The sequence below is a fragment of the Oryzias melastigma genome, linkage group LG24 (genome assembly GCF_002922805.2).
Source record: "Oryzias melastigma strain HK-1 linkage group LG24, ASM292280v2, whole genome shotgun sequence".
Lineage (NCBI taxonomy): Eukaryota > Metazoa > Chordata > Actinopteri > Beloniformes > Adrianichthyidae > Oryzias > Oryzias melastigma.
In genome coordinates, this window is record NC_050535.1 from 14745399 (window position 1) to 14765961 (window position 20563).

At 38.2% G+C, this 20563-nt stretch overlaps 1 protein-coding gene across 5 annotated transcripts in view; it reads left to right on the top strand.

Moving 5' to 3' along the window:
- Nucleotides 1-4578: 4578 nt before the first annotated feature.
- The window catches only part of itsn2a (intersectin 2a), a 35749-nt gene continuing 19764 nt past the window's right edge, over nt 4579-20563 (top strand). For 2 of the 5 annotated variants that reach the window (XM_024291965.2, XM_036210478.1), the window contains exons 1-7: nt 4583-4762; nt 9054-9120; nt 14838-14930; nt 15046-15109; nt 15507-15673; nt 15765-15986; nt 18221-18314. In XM_024291965.2, the coding sequence (XP_024147733.1) occupies nt 9114-9120; nt 14838-14930; nt 15046-15109; nt 15507-15673; nt 15765-15986; nt 18221-18314 (647 nt within the window). In that variant the 5' untranslated portion in view covers nt 4583-4762; nt 9054-9113. Of the gene's footprint in view, nt 4763-4799; nt 4895-9053; nt 9121-14837; nt 14931-15045; nt 15110-15506; nt 15674-15764; nt 15987-18220; nt 18315-20563 lie in introns of those variants that run through there. The other 3 variants (XM_036210476.1, XM_036210477.1, XM_036210479.1) reach the window with 3 other exon arrangements.

The window sequence follows — 20563 nt, forward strand, 5'->3', positions numbered from 1 at the left end:
ATCCCAAAGGACCGCTGACAGAATCAAATGTTGGGATGGTTCTCCCTCAAAGGCTCCAACAATGACTTGTACAATTCTCTCGAGCCGCGACGCTGAAGTTGGCTTCCAATTCACTGCGAGAGCGTTCCACTGTATTTTTCGAACTCAGACCATCTAAAAACAGGTCCTGTTCGGAAAAATCGGAAGCCAGCTTCACGGTCGTCTCCAGCCGGCGTGTACATCCGCGGTCTCGTGGTAGAGGCGTGGAAAGAGGCAGACGGTTGCAATAAACTCACTCCTGATTGGCGACAGTACTTCCTGTAGATTCGATGACTCAGCTATGACTCAGACCAATCGCTGAAGATTGTTTGCAAATGGCGGTATCCGTTTCAGGAATTGACGGTGAAAGCGGCGGCCTACTTTCACGAAAAGAGGAAGTAATGCATTTCCAATGGGGGACCTCAGTGCTCGCTCAGTCCATTGTTTTTACAGTCTATGGTCTGCCAGCATATTCATCCGTGAGCTCCGCTGGACACGTCGCTGCATCGAGCTGCAGCCAGAGAACGCGGCGGCAGTAACAGACTGTCAAACTATCCACAGAGTATCCGGCTTTTCTCAGTCTTTAATGCTTTAAAAAACAAAAGTTCATTGAAAATGATAAATCTCTATTTCATTTATTACTGTAGTTCAGCAGAGGAGGAAAAGATTTGGTCCTGACAAAAAATGAACATGAAAGTGTTATGGAAATTTTATTTTTGACGTTTTTTATTTTATTTTACTGAACGTTGATTGAAGTTTTTAATTTAAAATGACCTTCACTTGCACTTGGGCTTTTGTTAGGCATTATTTGTTACAGCCTTTTATTGTTAATAAAGTTTAACTCAATACAATGTTACAAAATAAAGTATTTCTGATGAAAACTATTAATTTTGTCATTCTTGTTTTCATAATTAATGTAGAACTGCTAAATTCCACGAAGCACACATTTTTTTTTCCTTAAAAAAAGGCCACATGTAAATTTGCGATTAATCGCGAATTAACTCTGGACAATGCGATTAATCACAATTAAAAATTTTAATCGCCTGACAGCTCTAACATATATATGTCAGTAACAGCAGCTTGTAAATTTTCAAACTTTCATTGAGATGCACTTCCTTTTTCTGTTGAGAATTTGAATATATGAATACACATATGATGTCGAGGAATACGTTTTTTTGACGTGTGGACTGTTCCTGTTAAATCAGAGCTCCACAAGCTCCGAGCCTCAAACCTGTAGCCCGCCCTGCGCAGCGATCCGCTGCTCCCGCCTGTCCAACATGTGATCCTGAATTTGGCTCGCACCTGCGTGCACGCGTCTATGAATCTCAAGGTTCACACACCGGCTGTGTCGGCGCGCATTCCTGTTCATGCAAACGCAAGTAAACCTCTGAATTTTTATTCAGAATTTTTTAAACCCCTGAATTTTTATCCTGAATTTTTTTAACCTCTGAATTTTTATTCGAAATTTTTATCCTGAATTCTTTTTCTGAATTTTCTTAACCTCAGATTTTTTTTCTGAATTTTTATTGTGATTTTTTTTTAAACCCTTGCTTTTTAAACAGCAAAATTTTATGCTCTCAAAAATATTTTCTATCTTTAAAAAATCTGTTTTTAATGCCGAGACTTAAAATTTCAATGGGTCAGAAATTTAACATTAAAAAAAATTCAGAGTCTGATGGAACCAAAAAACTTCCATACTGATTTACTTGCTTTTTAATTCATAATTTAATATAATTATTTATTTTATTCATTATTCTGTGTTAAAAAAAAAAGATATTTAAGAATATTGGAATGTTTTATCAGCGCTTTTCTTGTGAAAATCCTGATGCGGCCCAGCCTCACCCAGAATCTGCCTCCAGTGGCCCCCGGCTGAATTGAGTTCGAGACCCCTGCACTAGTTGAAGGAGGATGAACTACAGGGCAGAAAACATGGACCAAGTTATAAACACAAGTTTGAATAATGCTTAGGAGATATGAGTCTCAGAAATAGATTTAGCAAATATGATGCCAATGATTATATCAGGTTAACATTTTAAGTTCTGTTTTTGTAACAACATGCTAACTGTTAGCATGTTAGGAAAATGTGTCTGGATAATAACACGAAATATATGTGACATCTACTCAAAGGATCACTTTTTTGTTTCTGTCAGGCAAGGATTACAACCCACATCATGAAGCTCCCACCACAATTTGTGTGTCTCTGTTAATACAAGCGGAAGCTTAGAGCCGTTTTGAAAGTTTAGAGTGTATCTGCATTAATAAAATAAGGTTGGCATCAGTCATGAAATATTCCAAAAAAGATGCAGACTGCAGAAAAAGCTAAAGTGGGAAAAAGAACAGACGGCAACAATGCAAAGCAAAATAATCAAATTGCATCCCAATGCTGGATTCCTCACACATAAAAATATTTTAATTTATATTCTGAAACGCAAGCTGAGCTTAAACTTTCATAAACATAAAAATAAATCACCACTGGAATAAAAGATCAGCATAAATACTTCTCAAGACGATTAGAACATTTGCTTTTGTTTTTTTCTTCAGTCTTAATGCACCAACAATACCTGGATGTGACATTTGATAGACATAGATGATGAAGTGAAGATGGAGGTAAAATAAACCACATGTTTCTAAATAAAAGTAAAAGAAAAAAGATATTCTTGATCCAAATTTAGAGAAGAAATCGATCTTTATTTCATTGTTGTGTGGAAACACTTGATCTTTAGTTTGTTTATAGATGACAGAACCGGCTCTGAGGTCTTTCTCATCTATTGTTCTCATTGTTCTGCAACTAATCTTTGAACTTAGTCTAAAAAGTCATTAAAAACAATTAAATTTGGTTGGTGATAGTTTAAAAAAATATTTCATATTACAAAAATTATTATTTTTTTCTTTTTTTTAAGCATGCATCCTTCTAAAAAGTATTTTTAATAAACACTTTCCCCTATAGAAGTTTGTTGGACTCACTAAAAATGCCAACTGTGTAAGACAAGTTCTCCCTGTACGAGGTAAAGAACGTTCCGCATTCTTGAGATCCAGGAAATTAATTACAGAAATTTGATTCGGCGTTGGACAAGAGCCGATGCAATTCCTCTGTGCCTTTTAGCAAGCTCTACTTTCAGTTTTAATTTATTACCTGAAATGAAATTTTCTCAGCATGTGTTGAAAAAACCAATTTGATTTAGGATTGCAAAATAAAAATATGAAAAGAATATATGAAAAAATATAAACAGGTGTTTTGGAATTTAAGAGCAAATATTGTTTTTGCAACAGTGCAATTTCAAATACTCGCTCATTCTATTTATCAGCTAAACAAAAAAATAGGGCAATTTGTTTGTAATTTATGAAAGTAAAGCTTTCTCAGAGTTTTTGATGAATGCTCAAAATATTTGATTTGACTTTAAAATCTGCATTACTGACATACCAGTATGGTTGTTGCTATCATTGTTCCAAATACAATTACAGTAAAAAAAACAAAACATTTGAGTTTCAGACCAAGCCGTCCCGTATTTCCTCATCTTCCGCCTGCCTGAGCTGATGCAAGCTGTGTCAACTGCACACAATGAAAGCCTGCAAAGCTTCCAGCTTTACTCTTTCTGCACCACTGAAAGCTCTAATAAGCCGTTATCTCAGGGCAGGAAAATGGCTCTAAGCCTTTGAGGGGACAGAGAGGGCCCAGCAGATAACCTTGACAGAGAAGTGTTGACATGTGAACTAACAGACAGATAAATTGCTGTGTGGGGCAAAAACGTATCACTTAACTTATTACACACTTGGATGCTGGTAAGTTATATTTTTTTTTATTTTTTTCAATACATAAAAATATAACTATATTAAAAAAATGATGCAGAATAGAGGAGAAGATGAAAGCAAAAAGAGGACGTTGTTGTGGAAATGAAAAAACAATTCTCTAAAGGAAGGGACACTTTTGCAATAAAGACACAATAAACTTTAAGCTAATTTCTATGGTTCACTGCATTACCTGGGATCTTGTCAAAGCAATCCCAAGATAAAAGAATTTGTGCCGTAGAGTCACAAACTTCAAACAACTGCTTATCTAATTCAGTTTGGATGATAAATACACAGAAAATGCTGCTAATTTATTACTCCATGCAGGGCAAAATGATACATAATTATATATTATTTATAATTTCCATCAATTTTATAACACTCTTAAAAATATGCATCCTCCCAAAGTATGGAAGTGGATCTTTGTACTTCCACGTTTGATGGGTTGGCTAATTTTTATCTTGTTTAATTTTATTTTTTTTTCACCATTTTAAACATATATTTTTTATTTACATGTTCCTTTTTGTACTTATTCAGTGTAAACATTTTGGATGCACTTGTTTATATGGCCTGGAAGCATTTTTTTTTTCCTATTTGGGCAGTATACATGTTATCATCCATTGTGAGAATTTTTGTGTTACAGTGTGTTGTGATCTGTTCAATAAAAAAAAATATTAAACAAAACTTAATTTAATTTTATTTCATTTCATTTCATTTAAAAAAAGAAAGAAAAAAAAGTAAATTTCCAAACAGGAAGTGAGCATCAGTTTTACGAAGATACGTTTATTTTGAAATGCACAACCGGAAGCGCTTTCTGTTTACATCCTGAACTTGATGGTCCATCTGGAAACGCCCATTTTCCCTCGCGCCCGCCCCGACAGCTGGAAGCGGTCCTCCCTCTTCAGGAGCTCGATGTTCCGCCTGGATGTCAAAGCCTGCCGCTATTTTCCAGCAACAGGTAAATGATTACAAATCCTTCCGCCGCTTCGCCAAACGCCGCGAAATGCGACTCCCGCTGGATATGTTCAATGTTGACATTTTATTAGATTATTGTATTATTTTTGTTTTAATATGTACCTATTATTTCAAGGTAGGTGTGATGTCCTGCTTTATTAAAGCCACCGTGCAGCCCAATGAGCGACGCAGTGTAACGTAGATCCACGGTGGATTGTTTTGCTGCAGTGGAGCTGAGGCTTTTCTCACCTGGACGAGTGGATTCTCTTTAAAGCTTTGTCTGAATCCAGCCTATTGTCTGCTTTTATATATTATTATATTTGCCACTAGAGATTATTTTATTTTTAAATCATTAATTGTTAGAAAAACAGTCATTTGTATGTGTTCGATTTCCTGTTTTGCCAGCAGCAGCAGCAGCATTAATTTAAGGTGTACTCATCCTTACACAGTTTTCTGCAGCTCTTCCTATAGACGTGGTGCGTTCACGTGCAGTACGATTTTTATTATTGTACAGTGTAACTTCATCACACAAGAGGGCTTATAATGAATCATGTTTGACGTGAAAAGGTGTCATCATATAGTTGTTTAGGGAGATTGTGTCTGTTCCTGAATGGGAGGTGTGGCAGCTTCATTCATTGCAGGTGAAGAAAGAGATTTCTGCTGTTTGGTGAAAAACAGAATGTGAATCTTCTTCTTCTTTGCTGATTGGAGCTGCAACTACTTAGACATCTGGCCCCTTCCCAGCAGAGACTGTTGTGTATCCACCTGCCAAGATTGCATAACACACAGATGCATGTTTTATGCGTAAAAAACATTTTTATAATAAGTAAAAGTTGAGATTTTATGCTGCAGGAAGTTGATTCGGTTCATTGAAAAGGGATTTAGATCCACTTTTCATGCAAAAGTTGTTCACCTGCATCACAACAGAGGTATCCGGAAAAGCTAAAACACAACCAGCGCACAGACACACACAGGAGTCTTTCTTCCCTCCCTGAGCCGCTTCCATCAGGACAGGCTCTCCCCTGTGTGTGAGAAGTGCACGCTCGTGCACGCCGGCGCTCACATTGACGTGCTATGTCTGACTGGTCCAGCGCCGTGCACACAGGTGTCCATCAGCATGCAGGGCACAGGCGAAAGAAGGGCCTCGATTCTTCCTAATAAAAACACTCTTTCATGATTAAATCCTAATCTAATCAAACCATGAATCACTTCTCAATAGTAATCCATCAGCTCAAATGTAATCTTAAAATGATTTAGTTTGTTTTGTCGCTAAAATCTTTTTCATTTTTGTGCTTGATGACTGATAGTGAGGTGGCTCAGTCGGTTGGCGTGGAAGCACAGGGTGTCCTCTGTTCACACCGTGTTGATTCAGTGTTGTTTCTAACCAGGATGTGTCTGTCCTGTTTGCACAGTGAAGCCTGTCAGATTCAGGGAATAGGAGGATTTGAAAACAACACGCTTGTTTCTGCAGACGTGTTTGTAGATGACATGTGATTGTGAAAGACACTCAAACAATACCTTTGAATGAGGAGTGCATGTGTGCAAACAGCTCAGATGCTGTTTGTCTTCAAAAACAATCATAGTAAGACTTTATTATCATAATTAAGAATTATTAGTCATACAGGAAAATTCATTTTTGGCATCAATCTTGTTGAAACACTTCTTTGGCTGCTTTAATGCCTAACCTACCAGTAAATAGTTGACAGATTATGTAACATAATGAAGCAAGTTTCAGATTTACAGCTTATGATTATGTGAAAGTTAAGGGGGAATTTGTTATTAAATCAAAATAAAAATGACTGAAGACAGACTTTTTTTATTCCACATTTTATTTATTTTTTTGCTGTAAAAAGTAAATATTTAGAAGCTTTTTCCAATAAAAAAGCTAAATTAAATGTGGCTCTCTTAAATAAAACCCCCTACGCTAAAGTTTAAGGGAAAATATTATGTTTATTGCAAACATTGACATTTTAAATGCAAATCTTAAAAATCAGCTACATTTTCTTATCTTACTTTTAAAAGTCAAACTCATTATAATATTGTGAACTATTGTGATTTGGATGTTTTCTGCAGAATTTAATTTTTTAAATCAAAAATGAGTTTCATATAGATTTATTTTTTAATATTTTGTCAAAATTATGGCTCAGCTTTGTTTAATATTATCTCAAAATATCAAAAATATGTTTTAGTACAGAAGTAAAATAATAAAAAAATAGGAGCATTTAAATTTTAATTTGTATCATTTATTTGGAATGTCTGTACAGGTTGAATAATATTTAAAAAAATAAGTTAGAAAATCAGATTTTATTTGAGCAATTCCCCCTCTTTAGCCTCACAAAGCAGAAGCTGACTTCAGGGACTTACACTGCAGTGGAAGAGGCTAAACTCTGAGGCGCTTCCTCTCAGGTAATAGTCGGGACCGGGACATGCAGGTTGTGATATGTGAACGTAGCTGCAGTGCCCCCTCCTCCTGCTGGAATTCCCTCTGAAGCAGCGCGGTCAATAAAAGGGGGACGATGTAATAAGAGCTTAACGAGAGGAATGGGGGGTTTCTTAGGGAGCTGTTTAAGAAAAGATGCATGGCTCTCTGAATGAGAAATGGATGTGTAGAAATTTTGAACAAAATCTTTTTTTAAAGTTTGTGTGCAGGGAATTATTAAAGAAGGGGAAAAAGGGAGTTTGGCTTAAAGGAATGAAAGGAAACATTTACTAAACAGTAATCATGTTGAGGTGCAATCAAGAATAGAAACACCAGTAATACATTAGAAAAATAAAAATTACAACAAATAATTTAAAATTTCCTTAAATTATTTCAGGAATAAGTATGTAAACTTGCTGCTAAAAGACAGAAATGCTGTTGCAAAATACAAAAGTTGCATTACCTGTGATAATGCTAGTGTGAATGCTTTTAACTGAAAGTAGTCACTGAAGCTTTTTGCTGAAAATGGTGACGCAATTTACTTTAATTGTTGAAGGGATTTGCTCAAAATATAAAAGCTATTTGCAAAATTTAAATTTGCTAAAAGACTGGAAATTTCGTTAAAGAACTATGAAAGAGTGCTGAAGTTTACCGTACATTTCTGGAAAAATGTGTTGTAAAATTACTTAAAAATCCCTAATACATGCCAATTTTTGCAAAAATATTTAGTGTGCTGCTTAAATATGAGCTAAACTCCAAATTAGCATAAAAACATCAGTAGATGCCAAATTAGTTAAAAAGCTAGCTCGTTGCTTAAATACTAGCTAAACTCCAAAATAGCCCAATATTCCTCAGTAAACTAAATAAGTCAAAAACATTAGCGTGTTGCTAAAATTGAAGCTAAACTCTAAATTAGGCTATAAAAACCTTGGTAGATAACAAATTAGCCAAAATGTTAGGATGTTGCTTAAATATTAGCTAAACTCCAAATTAGCATAGGAAAACTTCAGTAGATGCCAAATTAGTCAAAAAGCTAGCTCGTTGCTTAAATACTAGCTAAACTTCAAAATAGTTTCTGAGTAAACTAAACAAGTCATAAAAGTTAGCTTGTGGCTAAAATATTTGCCCATTTTTTTTAAAATTACTATAAAAGATGAAAAAATAGCCCATGAATACTTTTAAAGGCTTTTTTGCTAATCTACTTAATATTTGAAGACTTTCTCATTCATTTCCTATGGGGCATATTTTGCTCAATATTTTAAAAACTATAAAGTTTATGAATAAGCTGAACGTTTTAATACCAAGATTACTGTAATTGCTGAAAGTGTGATTGTTTTTTTTATGTACCGAAAAACGTATTGAAAGAAGCAGGAGAATAACAATCACTCCTACTATTTTGACATATTCCTAAAACTTTTCTCAAATCACAATTTGAATAAATAAATACTCAGAAATGCAATTTGAAGCTAAATTTGCTTAATTTATATCCTCCATCATCAGAAAAATGTTACAAGAATGTGTGACAAACACCCAAAGTGGCCATTTTTCTATCTCAATGTGACTTTTTAACAATTTTTTAAGAAAAAGAGGCTCATTTTTTCACTTTAATACAAATGCATTTTCATAGAAAGCCAAAAATCAGTGATAAAGTGTGGAGACACATGCGCTCTGTAAGCTAGCAGCCCGTCGTCCTATTGTTTACTCCCATCTGTTGTGTGTCCTCTGCCTTCTTACATCACCTTCCATCTGTTGTCACTGTTTGCATTGTCATGCGTGTATACTGTGTATTCCCCTTTTTTGCTTCTTTTTTTTGGGATGCCTCTTCCTTTGCATCCTGCCGGCCAACACTCAGGCTTTTCTCCCTCTTCTCCTGCAGATGTCTGAGACTTAGCCAGCTAAGAAGAGGACTTCCCTCTCAAGCCTTCCACCTGCAGCCATGAATGGTAAGAGCACCGTTTGTGTCCCCAATCTCACAGAGTTTGTCCTGATTTAACTAAAGACAAGGGCTAAAAAAATGAAGAAAAAAATGTTGATCCCCTTTATAGTCTGGTTTTTCCCTCATTTTGTGCCACTAGCACTGCCCCAAATGCATGGTGGGAGATTACATTAGTGGCATATTGATCTTCGGTGAAGGATAAGACTTGAACTGAGCCCATCTTCGATCTTCTTAGTTTCTACGCAGCAGAGGAAGACCCCTTAAAGGGCCTGAAGGAAAATGAGTGCTTTTAGCTGGCAGCCCTGCACTGTTTTGGTGTTTTTTTGTTTTGGTAGACCCTTTCCTGTGAACCGTAATGCTCACAAGTGTTTGCATGTGTGGGCAATACTTGTGTTTCCATCTAACCATGGCAGAGCATATCTCCTTTCCAGAAATCCCTCTGTGGGAAATGCTTCTGAGAAAAGGTGTGTGTGTGTAGGTGTTTGTGTGTTCAGCCGCTTTAAGGTGGTGCCAAATCACCCGGTCCCAGCAAGTTAGATCGCATTCAGCAAAGCGACGCAGTCACAGATGAAAAAGATTCTGGACGGGATGAGCTTCTCCTTGGAAACGGAGGAGGCTAAGCGATGTCTTACCATGATGGTCAACGGGGTACAATCCTGAATAAAATCCTTGTTTGCATGTGTGAACTCACTCTCTTCTACAGCTCCTTGAGGTAGAAGTATCTCCCTGAAGCTGAAGTATTAAATGTTTAAATAGTAAATGGATTATTGGTGCGGTGTCTCCCACCGGAGTGAGCTGTTGGGATTGCTTTCTGAGTAAGGGATTTTGCAAGACAAACCCAGAATTCACACAACTCTTCAGCGAGATGAAGTACAGTTTAGGATCTGCATGGGCCCGTTGCCATGGAAGCCATAGCACGTGTTGCCTCCATATGATGTGTGTCAATATTGGCCAACAGGTTCTTGAGTTAACCTTGAAAGGTTTCTGCTGTTTTTATTTGCTTTTGTTGAGCATTGCCGCCTGCAAAAGGCTAAATTCTGATGTGAGGTTTGAGCAGGTATCCGTCATCAGTACCTGTTGAGTCTTTTTCGGGTCACTAAGTTCCTATTGATAACCCAGCTAGTGTTTGGCGAAGGGCAAAAGATCCATACCTAAAGGCAATTTAAAGACACCAAGTGACCTAAAATCTCGTTTTTGGTCTGTTTTCTTGGGGTATGATTCTCGCTAGGGGTGCAAGAGGTCCCGGGTTCAGATCCCAGACTTTGTTACGATTATCTCTGGACCAGGGGTGCCCAAACCTTTTCGCCCAAATAGCCAAAATCTAAATGGGATCCCGATCTGTGGGCCCAAAACAATATTTTTTGCGTGCCACGGAATTAAAGGACAAAATAAAGAATGCCGCTGGTAAAGAAAGTGCTAACAGCGCCACCCACCGGCTGAAAGTATATTACAGCTGTAGAGTTTTGGAACATCATAGAGAATCAATGGGAAATGGGTAAGGGGTCTTAACTAAACACTCCACGGCTTCCACAGCCACGACTTGGCAGGCCAAAAGATAACCTTTGGCGGGCCAAATTGGGCCCGTGGGCCTCACTTTGGATACCCCTGCTCTAGACAAGGGGGGGTCAAACTCAATCGCACAGGGGGCCAAAATCCAAAATACACCTTAGGTTGGTCACGGTGGCGCAGTGGTTAGCGCTCTCGCCTCACAGCGAGAAGGCCCCGGTTCGAATCCCGGCTGGGACCTGTCTGTGTGGAGTTTGCATGTTCTCCCCGTGCATGCGTCGGTTTTCACCGGGGACTCCGGCTTCCTCCCACCGTCCAAAAACATGCTTCATGGGTTAATTGGTGACTCTAAATTGCCCCTAGGTGTGAATGTGAGAGTGTATGTGTGTGATTGAGGCCCTGCGACAGACTGGCGACCTGTCCAGGGTAAACCCCGCCTTCGCCCATCAGTAGCCGGGTTAGGCTCTGGCACCCCCGTGACCCCGAAAGGGAAAGAGCGGACAAGAAGATGGATGGATGGCACCTTAGGTTGCGGGCCGAACCGTATAAACATTTATTGAACACTCTAAAACTAAATTTTTAAAACTTTAAAAACTTTTTAACATAATTATGAATTATTTAGCATTACCTGTAATAATGCTAGTGTGAATGCTGTAAGCTGATTTTGGCTGCTCAAGATGCTAGTACTGATAGCTGAAATCACTGAAAGTAATAGCTGAAAAAACGCTGATGTTGATAATTAAAAATGCCGAGTCTGATAGCTGAAAATGCTGAAGCTGATAGCCAGCTAAGGGGTTTGAACCATTGCCTTCTCGCTGTGAGGTGAGAGTGTTAACCACTACACCACACAGTCCATATTTCAACATTTTAGGTATTTTTTTAATTAGCTTCAACACTTGTTCCTAAAAAACCCAAGTAAGAACTGGTGAACCACTCCTTACTTTTAAATAGGAGACTCTCTTTAAATGATATTAATGGGCTGCGTTAGGCCTCATCAGACCAAGAAATCTATTCCAGCCTGTGAACATGGGTTGTTGAATTTACTCAATTTGCTTAATTAACACGCCTCGGCAATTCCCTTGATGGTTTCAGTTCGTCATCAAGTTAGACTTTTGTAAGGCTGGCTCCAAAATCATTTTCATCTTCTCAAGCATGGATCACAGGAACGTATTAAAAACACAATTTTCATTTAAATGGGTCTTTAAAGGAAGCCCTAAAAGTAAATGTTGAACTTCTTCGAATTTGTCCGTGCAGCTCCACCCTTCTTCCAGCCTCAAACTCCTGTCAGTGTTGGATTTCCGACAGCACTATGTGGACTGACTGAGTGCTTCTATGAGCAGATGTTGGTCATTGTTGTGTAAGAAGCTTTGTGATGCCCCACTTCTGCACATAGCTTCAAACAGAGATACAAACCCGGAATCAACGGACAGACTGTGACCATGCTACTTGCTGTGTGTCCCAGCGGCACTGTGCTAAATATCACCACCCCCCCTCTTTCTCACTTACTGTAGCTCTAAACGGGTCTATCAAAGCCAATGAGACAAGGGAAGAGTATTCACATCTTAGTGTAAAATTAATTACTTTCTCCTTTTTAACAGCAATGTTTTTTGCTGTCGATGGTAGAAGTAGGTCAGGCGCTGTTAAGCAGCTTTGCCAAGATAAAGTTTGCACCTGAACGGGCGAGTCTGTTGTGGTTTTGGGCGGTTCGTTTGGTGGGTAGAGGCAGAGCAAGACGGTGGATTTGTGTCTATTTTTTGTTTTTGTCAGGTATAATTGGACACACAGCTCGCAGTTTCAGACTGAAGCTGCTCCCACATGTTGGAAACACTTCATCCTAAATCTGCAGTAACGCCCTCTGCATGGAATTGTGTCACTCCTCAGGGATGAAGTCTGTCTGTGTGCAGTCCACAGGAGCCCGTGGAATGTTTGGGTTAGCGCGAGGGTGGAAGCTCCACTATGGGCAGGGTGGCATTTCCTGACCCTGCAGAAAAAAAGAAAATTACACTTGGGATGCCATATCTCTAGACACACAGACCCACAATAGTGCCAGTAGTTCAACATTTTGAGTTGACTTTCTGTCTTAGATACCCACTGAGGGTAGCGTAATAGCACCAGACAACCTTCTGGGACACACCTTGCAGCTTTAGAGGTCTTTACACTCAAGATAATCCCTGAGCTAAAACAAAAAACATGATTGTGAAAGAGTTGTGCAAGATTCTGACAACTTGTATTTGGGATATTAATATGCTTTTCTGTTGTTTAAAAAAAAGAAACAAACATATTAATTCTTAATTTTTTTAACTGATGATTTTATAAATAGTGTTTCATTCTTATTGTGATTAGTTGTTGATACTGCTGTCTTTACCCATGAAAATACTACAGTTTTCTTTGTTGTTCAGTACATTTTGGATTAATGTTTATCATGTAAAATACTGTAAATGCAAAGTATGGGGTCTTAAACAAGAGTCTTTGTGGCCATTTGTGGCCCCCAAGTTGATATTTTGCGGCCCCCGCCTTAAAATGAAAGCTCAATGTCTACTAAGCAATATCTTCTGCATGTCGACACTTCCTCTGATGATAGCTTTCTATTTCCTTTGTAATGCTTTACGTCAAATCTTTACATTTGCTATTGTTGTTGGATTTGGTCGTCAGAAAAGTGCTTAGCAACACTTGCTAGGGTCGTTAGCCCGTCACTTAGTAGTACATAGACATGAACATTTCTTCAATAAACTTGTTCAGTAGACGACGTAGACAATGGACCAAAGACATAGACAATGGACCAGAGACATAGACAATGGACCAGAGACATAGACAATGGACCAGAGACATAGACAATGGACCAAAGACATAGACAATGGACCAAAGGCATAGACAATGGACCATAGACATAGACAATGGACCAAAGACATAGACAATGGACCAAAGGCATAGACAATGGACCATAGACATAGACAATGAACCAAAGACATAGACAATGGACCATAGACATAGACAATGGACCATAGACATAAACAATGAACCAAAGACATAGACAATGGACCATAGACATAGACAATGGACCAAAGACAGACAATGGACCAAAGACATAGACAATGGACCAACGACATAGAAAATGGACCACAGACATAGACAATGGACCATAGATATAGACAGTGGATGCAAAAACCTATTTTTGCCACAAACAGAACCCCATACGGCCCAGCTTACATCAGACTCTACCTTTACTGGTCCCAAGGTAAACTGAGTTTGAGACCCTTGTTCTAAAGAAATGTCCCTCCCAACATCACTGTTGAAGTTTTCCTCCAACACCCAGTTTTATTTTCAAATCCACAGTAATTTTAAGAACTGTAAAGTTTTCACAGCTCGTTCCACCGTAACTCATTGCATGATAACTTGTCATATTGTAACTTGTCAAATCCTAACTTGTTGCATCATAATATATCATAATGTGACATATTGTGTTGTAGTTCAGTGTTTTGAAACTATTGAAAACCATTTCTCATTGTGGTAACTCGTATCTTAACTTGTCGTATTGTATTATGTTGTATTGTAACTAGTTGTATAGGAGCCCATTGTATTGTAACCTCATCATACCCTAATTTGTAGTATTGTAACTTGTTGTATCGTAATATTTTTTATCGTAACTTGTATTTTAGCACCTTGCATTGTAGCTTCATGTTTCAGAGCTCATCATACCCTAACTTGTATTGTAAGCGTCCCGTTATAGCTAAGTGTTTCTGAATTCATCATACCCTAACTCACAACTTTTATATTTAATTCATACAGCATATTAACCACAGGACATGCCCATTTATGGTCAAAGTCAAGTATTGTATTGCAACTTGTTGCATCGTAGAATATTGTATTGTAACTTGTTTTGTTACATGTCCCATCATAGCTTAATGTTTCAGAACTCATCATACCCTAACTTAATGTTTTGTCATGTTTTCTCATCATATGGTAACTCTTCATACTGTAACTTTTCACATTATAACTTTTCGTATTGTAACATGTCATACAAATATGCAACCTATTATAACGCGTCATATTTTAAGCACTGGATTGTATTGTAATGCATTACGTCTTTGCATTTTACAGTGTTTTACACTATTTTAAGATGTCTTGTGATTTTCTATTACATAAGATTCAATTATAGTACATGTCCTTGCATATTCGTAGGGTTATGTCTTCTCCTCAAATGTCTTTGGTTGTGTCCAGGTGAAACCAGTGTGTGGGCCATCACTCCTGAGGAGAGGGGGAAACATGACAAGCAGTTTGACACTCTCTGCCCCGTCCTCGGCTACGTCTCAGGTAGGTCACAGCAGATGAACTAGATGTTTTATTCTGAACAGTATGTAGAAGTGTCGTTTAGAATAAAGCGGAATCAGTTTGACATTCAATTCTGCGTTTGCTTGTTTACTTGCAGGAGAGCAAGCGAGGAAATTCTTTCTCCAGTCAGGCCTGCCTGCTTCTGTCCTGGCTGAGATTTGGTAAATACAGATTGAGTGAATCATTATTAAAATTCCGTTTAAAGTTGCTGCAAGTGGGTCACGACAAGGGCCGAGCTTTGTTTGAGGTCAGTCAGTTTAGAACGCGAGCCTGTTTTCAACTTCCTGTTGAGCTCCCGTTTCCTGCAAAGCCTGCCACACCTAATAAAAGTGGGTTGTAGAGGAGGGGGGAGAAAATGTGGGTGTGCTGTCATCAAAACCTGTGTGTGTATTGGCCTTTGTGTAGAAAGTGCCACTGGAATTTAATCCCATCAGAGCTTTGTCCCTTGTGTAACTTGCATTTTCTATTGTCTCTGTGAAGGAAAAAGGATACAAGGAATGTACAGTTTTGTGTACGCAGATCATTGTGCGCTGAGGATTCTTCCCATCTCTCCTGCAGGAATTTATCCGACTTGGACAGTGATGGGAAGATGGACAGGCTGGAGTTTTCCATCGCTATGAAACTCATTAAACATAGATTACAGGGGTGGAACTTGCCTTCTTCCTTGCCGACTATCATGAAACAACCTCCTGTTTCCAATTCTAGTGTCTCCTCAGCTCGATTTGGTAAGACAAAATCAATCCAGCATTTATCTCATGTGTTTTCTAACAGCAATCACGGTTCTCTCTCATTTACCTGTGTGTTTCTTTTGTGTAGGAATGGGATCTATGCCAAACCTGTCAGTTGGTCTATCATCCATGTCAACCATGCCTATCATGTCCACCCTAACTCGCATCCCAGCTAACCCCCCTTTGCCCTCCATGGTTCCACTGGTGCCAATGCAAATGACCCTGCCCCTTAACTCCTCCTTTGGAAACTCTGGGCTCCCCAATGGCAATGTTAGCCTCCTAACACCACCTCCCATTCCCAACAGTACAGGTTGGTTCTCCTGTAGAGCCACTCAATATTGTTTTTTTTTTTATTCTTTTACAAACGTGTCAAAATGAAGACCAATTAAAGCAGAAAATTCAACGTTTAATTTCAGTGCTTAATACTCAGAAACAGTGTTGATGGAAGCTCGGACATTCCAGCAATCAAACAAATACCATGATAATCAAAGGAAAAGGTGTTTGACAAGTGTCAAATATGTTGATAATTGACAGTTTATTGTAATCCTAAAAGACATTTTTTTTGTCTTGGGGTCTTTAGTGGTGTTGTCAATTGAGTCATTTTGTTGCAATAGTCAACGACTTTAACGGTTCTCGCAAAGGCAACTAATGAGATACTTGTGTACATTTTAAACCATTTCTAATCTAATCTAATCTTCTTGATTGCTTTAAATAAACATTTTCTGATCTAATCCAACCTTCTTGATTGCTCGAAATAAAACATTTCTAATCTAATTCTAATTTAATCTTCTTGGTTGCTTGAAATAAACATTTCTAATCTAATCCATTATTCTTGATTGCTTGAAATAAACAATTTTAATCTAATCTAATCAATCTAATTTAATCTAATCTAATCTTCTTGATTGCTTGAAATAAACCATTTTAATCTAATCTAATCAATCTAATTTAATCTAATCTAATCTTCTTGATTGCTTCAAATAAACCATTTCTAATCTAATCAAATCTTCTTGATTGCTTGAAATAAACATTTCTAATCTAATCTAATCTAATTTAATCTTCTTGGTTGCTTGAAATAAACCATTTATAATCTAATCCAATCTTCTTGATTGCTTGAAATAAACAATTCTAATCTAATCCAAACTTCTTGATTGCTTGAAATAACCATTTCTAATATAATCCAATCTCCTTGATTGCTGAAAAAAAACATTTCTAATCTAATCTAATCTAATTTAATATTCTTGGTTGCTTGAAAAAAACCATTTCTAACCTAATCCAATCTTCTTGATTGCTTGAAATAAACAATTCTAATCTAATCCAAACTTCTTGATTGCTTAAAATAAACATTTCTAATCTAACCCAATCTCCTTGATTGCTGAAATAAACTATTTCTAATCTAATCTAATCTAAACTTCTTGATTGCTTGAAATTAACCATTTCTAATCGAATCTAATTTTCCGGTTCTTTGAAACAGTTTTGTCGACTGATTAGAAGGATCTTAAATTTCGTTCTGTTCAAAAAGCAGCAGGTGCTGCCCTCAGCCCCTCCCCCATCTCAAAGAACATCCAGTAAAGATCTTAAACAGGAACCTTAGACTCTCACTCGCACCTGAGACAACCTCCAACATTTCTGCCTCCATGAACCTTACTCTTCAGTATTTGACTATAAAGTGTTAGTCATCAAATTTAATTTACACATTTTTTTATTATGGATATACCTAACAGTAGGTAAAAGGTCAAATAAACACATGTTGATTTCAAAGCACAAATCTGTTCTCCTTTTTGGATATTGCTTTGGCTTGCTTCCCAGTAACCTCTAGTGTAATAGATACTCGTCTGACAAGGGTACTGCTTTTTTTTTAAATGAAACTGCTATTGAGTTTGAGGAATGATAATAAAACAAAGAAAGTTTTAAACTAAAAAAAACAGCAGTTAAAGAAGGTGAAAGTATCCATTTAAGAGTCTCAATATTCCTGAAATCAAAATAGTATCAATTAAACTAACACTATAATACAAACCTAAAGACATATTTATGTAACTAACTTTTTTTACATTTTTGACATTTTCTACTACGTATTTGTGCATGGATGTTCTGTAAAAATACTCAGCAAGAAGAACTCTAAATCTGCGAAATTACAAAAAAAAAATAATAGAAATGTTTGGGTAAATCTATAATCTCTTGTTATCATTTATTCTCTGTCTTTGTCCTCCTTCTATCTGACTCTGTCCTTTGGCTGCACTCTTTAATGTTGATGGACTCAAGTTAGATCTGGGGCTTGAGCAGTCTTAATGGAAGTGTGAAATCAGTCTATTATTTAGTGTTCTCTCATTCTGTGTGCATCTCTGACTGCTGATGAATACATATTACTCCCAGAGTTCCTCTTTAAAAGCAGCCTAGCAGACAGTCTGTTTTTTAATCAGTCATTGCTCACCTTGATGCTGGATCTCTTCCTGCTGCTGATCAAGGGCATTTAATGCATTTGAGCTTTTTTTTGGTTTAAAGAGAAAATGCTCTTTTAATTGACATTTTGTAAATGTTCACTTCCAGGCCCCCCTCTGTCTGGCTTCTCCTCTCCCATGGCCTTCTCTCCATCCACCGGCATGTCAAAGGCCAACTCTCTGCTGGACCTGGGATCAAGCAGGTGAGACCATGAGTGACAACCTGCAGGGGAAATTGTTGAATACTGATCCATTTTAGGGGAACAATCTTATTCACATAAAACTGATCTTTTTATTTGAACGCCCACGAGGAAGCAGCATTTTGGAGAGAAAGACACAGTTAGATGAAATTCTGATAACAGACAGAACAGGAAGGACATCTTGAAATCTTTTTTGGCAGCAGGCACTGAAGCTGGCTGCATGAGTACAAACAGGATGAGCTGCAGGAACATTTTTTTTATAGCCATGCTGCTTTGATCTACTCTCATTTCAATCCAACTTCATCAAAGTATTTCATTTGTTTCTGTCGTAGTGTTTTGGTTATTATTAGAAAACGTATTTTAATATTTTTTATTGAAATTGCACAAAGTGGTGTGTGGCATGCATCAAGCAAAATTAATTATGATATTTAATTAGATTGATTTAAAGAAAATTTAGTCCAGATCATTGGAGCTCGCTACAGCGTAGCTCGTTAGCTCGATACAGCGGAGCTCTCTAGTTTGCTACAACGGAGCTAGCTAGCTCGCTACAGCATAGCATGCTAGCTCGATATCACGGAACTTGCTAGCTCATTATAGCGGAGCTCGCTAATTCGATACAACAGAGCTAGGTAGCTCGATACAGCGGAACTTGCTACAACGAAGCTCGCTACCTTGATACAACAGAGCTTGCTAGCTCAATACAGCGGAGCTCGCTAGCTTGATACAACATAGCTCGCTAGCTCGATCCAGCGGAACTCGCCACAACGGAGCTCGCTAGCTTGATACAGCGGAGCTCGCTAGTTTGATACAGCAATGCTCGCTGGTAGAATACAGCAGAGCTCGCTAACTCAATACAGTGGAATACGCTACAACGGAGTTGCTAGCTCGCTACAACCGAGCTCGCTGGTTCGATGCAGCAGACCTTGCTAGCTCGCTACAACGTAGCTCGCTAGTTTGATACAACGGAGCTTGCTAGTTTGATACAGCGGAGCTCGCTAGCTTGATACAACGACCCTCGCTAGCTTAATACAGCGGAGCTTGCTCGTAGAATACAGCAGAGCTCGCTAGCTTGATCCAGTGAAACTCGCTACAATAGAGCTTGCTAGCTCGCTACAACGGAGCTCGCTAGTTTGATACAGCGAAGCTCGATCGTAGAATACAGCTGAGCTCGCAATTTGATACAGCAGAGCTTGCTAGCTCGATACAACAACCCTCGCTAGCTTAATACAGCGGAGCTTGCTCGTAGAATACAGCAGAGTTCGCTTACTCAATACAGCGGAGCTCGCTAGCTCGATACAGCAGAGCTCGCTAGTTTGATACAGCAGAGCTCGCTCGTAGAATACAGCAGATCTCGCTAGCTTGATACAACGACCCTCGCTAGCTTAATACAGCGGAGCTCGCTGGTAGAATACAGCAGATCTTGCTACAGCGAAGCTCGCTAGCATGCTACGCCCACATTTTCTGCCCTTTTTTAAACCATATGGGTCCAACTTGCCCTCGTTGGCTGGGATCATGTGAAAAACATTTAGTATTCACCTTCAACAGTTAAAATGCTGGGATGTAGCAGAGAAAATAAAGAAAGTAACGATAGTTAGAAACAATAGTTCGAAAGGCTTTGTGAGACCCAGATTCCCTTGAGTATCAAATAGCCGTAAAACTCCTCTTGGCTGTTTCAGAAAAGGATAAATAAGAGGTCTGATTTCAGTGTTTGGAATACCATTTTGCCTCCACACAATCCCTTAGCCTCAGGTCAGTGTTGTAATGCTGCTTTAGTAAGGGCATCCACCCCGATTCACCTTTTACTTTGAAACATTTCCTGACGTCAAACTGAAATGAATATATTATGGGGACTTTCAGATATTTCCAGCATTAATTAAAAGATGCAAACTCTTGTGGAAATGCACAAAGAGAAAGTGCCTCAGGGCTGAAAGGGAGGAAAGTTCTAATCTATTCTATGTTCTCCTCTTGAATCCTTTTTTCTTCTTTTCATATTAAAGTTTTAGTAACAAAAAAAAGGGGAGCGGTCGTCTATAATTTTTGCCATCCTTGCAACATTTTCATTAAAACAAAATGAGTGATTAACATAGCCTCTGAGCACAGTGTTTCAGAGTCATCCTATACGACGTTGCAGCTTCCTCTCTAATTAAAGAGGAGCCAAATAACAGTAGGGAGTCCTGCAGCAATTAGTGGTTTCTGGTTAAGATTAGAAAAAGTTGGGAAAAAGAAAACGCTGACCATCTACTGTTATTGTT